Here is a 2,803-nt window from a genome sequence, read left to right on the forward strand (position 1 = left end):
TTTTTAAGTAAAGTTAACTTAATTCATTTTTTTCCTTGTTTTTAGTGGGAGATTTTGATAAGATCTGGCGAGAACATTGTGAGGATGAGGAAACACTTTGTGAATATGCTGTTGCAATGAAAAATTTGGCAGATAATCATTGGGCAAAAACTTGTGAGGGCGAAGGTCGTATTGAATGGTGTTGTAGGTGAGTGTTTTTATGAACTGACATTTTTGGTTTTAAATGTATTGTTGACAATCTCAAATTTATAAAATGCTTTGTGTAATTTATTGTACCAGCATAAGTGCTTTAAAACAGATGATGTCTTTTAAACAACTTCTCCCACCTTGTTTCACTTTCCCTAGGTTTATTTCATTCATCTTTTTTTAATCAAAATGTTTTTCTTTGACATAACTGTAAATTTCCTGTGTCAACTTTTTAAAAGTATAGCTTTAAATACATTTAATATACTTAAACATTACTATGATAAAATATTAGATTTAACACTACTTATCATTAATTAGTTATAGTATAGACGTTTCTTTGGGTAAATATTCATATTTGAATTCAAGCAAAAGTGAGCACTTTTCTATAATTTAGAATTTGGAAACATCTTAAAAGTTGTAAAATCCTAAATTTTGATAGGTTATTCAGGGTATTCCAGCACTATATTAATTTTGGATAATGTTTATTTTCTCATAGTATAGATTCTAATATTAAAAACATCAGAAAAATGAAATATTGCTGATCAATTCTCTCAAAATGGTAAAATTATAAGAATGAATATGTATATCACGTGAATTTTAAAATGAATTCCCAGAACACAAAGCATTATCTTTCTGCATGGACAATAAATTTACGATAACCTCAGGTTTATAGTTCATTTCAGTTATTGTTTATTCAAAATTTCTGTGTTAACCTCATTTTAAAATTATGTAATAGAGCCTATTTCATTCATTCAACAATGATCCAGAGAAAAATATGTATTTAACTTACTTTTTTTATTTACTCATTTAATAAATAGTTTTTAATGTTGTCTCCTTTGTGCTATTCGCATCATAGACAGAGGGAATACAACAATCAACCAAGTGGACAAAATCCTTGCTCTCATGGAGCTTACATGCTAGTGGGAGGTAGAAGCAAGAAACAATATGTAAATTAAATATATATTAGGTCAGAAATGGTAAGTGTCATGAGGAAAATAAAGTAAGGAAAAATAGAAGTTTTAAGTAGGGAAGACAGAGAAGGCCTCATCGAAATGATATGTGTAAAAGACCCAAAGGAAGTGAGAAAGCAAGCCCTAACAAGTCCAAGGACCTTAAGGCAGTGGCATGCTGGCATGTTTCAGAAATACCAAGGAGACCCCCGGGGTCCTAGAGGCGAATGGAAGGTGGGAGCATGGTAGAAAATAAAATTTTCTAGGGTCTTCTGGACCATTGTAAAGACAATTGGCTTTTATTCTGCATGAGATGAGAAGTCATTCAATGCTTTTAAGTAGAGGAGTGACAGGATTTTATTAGCCTTTTAAAATGTGTCAAGAATTCATTAAGAATTAATTGTGTTAAGATATAGGAACGGCAAGTATATAAGATAAAGGAAACCAGTTAGGAGGCAATAATCAAGGCACAAGAGTTAAAGCAAAACAGTTTTACTTGGAGAGTGAGGAAGTGAATGGATAGGACAGTGTAGGATCAAAGCTCAAATGAGTATAATGACTTAAGAGAGGGACAGATGATGGTGGACATACTGGTGATTATGATGATATGTGAGAAGGGTGTTGAATTTGAGGTGGGCGGGGAGCAGCGAAAATATGATATCGATTGTGGAATCAGAATTGTGGAGAGTTGGGGGACTATAGGAAGGGGCCAGAATAATGGGAAATAGGATGTTGGAATTAAAATGTTTGGAATTTTTTTTTATTGTTATTTGGTTCTAGAGAGAAAATGCTTATAAATATGACAGAACATGCATTTTTTTCCCTCAAGCTAAGAAATACAAAATGAGGTATATTGCTGAATGAAATACTTTCCTTGTAACACAAAATAATAATGTAATCCATTCAGGGAATCAGCACCATCACTATTTAAGACCATCATTCTTGGCTGTTAGCAGCACTGCTTTTAAATTGGCATTCCAGTACATAAGGCAAGCTCTCAGACATTATTTCTTTAATGGACTTAGATATTCTCAGAGGAGTATTCTCATAGGAGTATTTGCTTGTACCTTCCACATGGATAATGAACCTGCCTCATATTTCACTCTTCTTTCTTTTTCCTTAGATATATGTTTTTATCGTTATTGTATCTGCATGTATTCTGAAAGAGGTCATTTTTAGGTCAAACTGCTGAAGAAAAACAGTGGCAAAATATGGTAAAAAGATTTTACTATGGGAAGTAATCCCAAGAGGAGTTTTACTTTAAACTTAAAAGTAGGTTGGGGGGAAAAGTCTTCAAAACAATATTGAATTTTGAAACTTGACTTATCTGTAATTCTAGCTTGGGTTATATGTAATTCCTTCCTGTGTTGTCAATTCTATGAAAGCATTTTTACTTTGAAAGCTAAAATGGGTTGACAAAATTTGTTTCAGGTTACTATACTTACAACTTTGTAGGAATTTGGAACGTGAGATAAGCCTTAGTGACATTACCCTGCTAAGATTTTGTTGACTGGTTAGCTTGAAGAGTTTTACATAAGATTTCCTTCAAAAAATAATAAAATTTTGTCATGTGAAGTATTAAAAACTAGAAGCAAACACAATATAAAAGTATAGTTGTACATTTAATAAAAGAATCGATCTTTTCTAACTCTACACAGAGAAACATA

The 2,803-nt window shown here is 32.0% G+C and overlaps 1 protein-coding gene across 1 annotated transcript in view; it reads left to right on the plus strand.

Annotated features, from left to right (window-relative positions):
• Positions 1 to 2,803, plus strand: part of SAMTOR (S-adenosylmethionine sensor upstream of mTORC1) — a 114,686-nt gene that overhangs the window by 9,298 nt on the left and 102,585 nt on the right. The window contains exon 2 of the mRNA XM_019634040.1: positions 46 to 187. Coding sequence (XP_019489585.1) covers positions 46 to 187 — 142 coding nt within the window. The remainder of the gene's footprint in view (positions 1 to 45; positions 188 to 2,803) is intronic.

Source organism: Hipposideros armiger, unplaced genomic scaffold, assembly GCF_001890085.2.
Source record: "Hipposideros armiger isolate ML-2016 unplaced genomic scaffold, ASM189008v1 scaffold_1483, whole genome shotgun sequence".
NCBI lineage: Eukaryota > Metazoa > Chordata > Mammalia > Chiroptera > Hipposideridae > Hipposideros > Hipposideros armiger.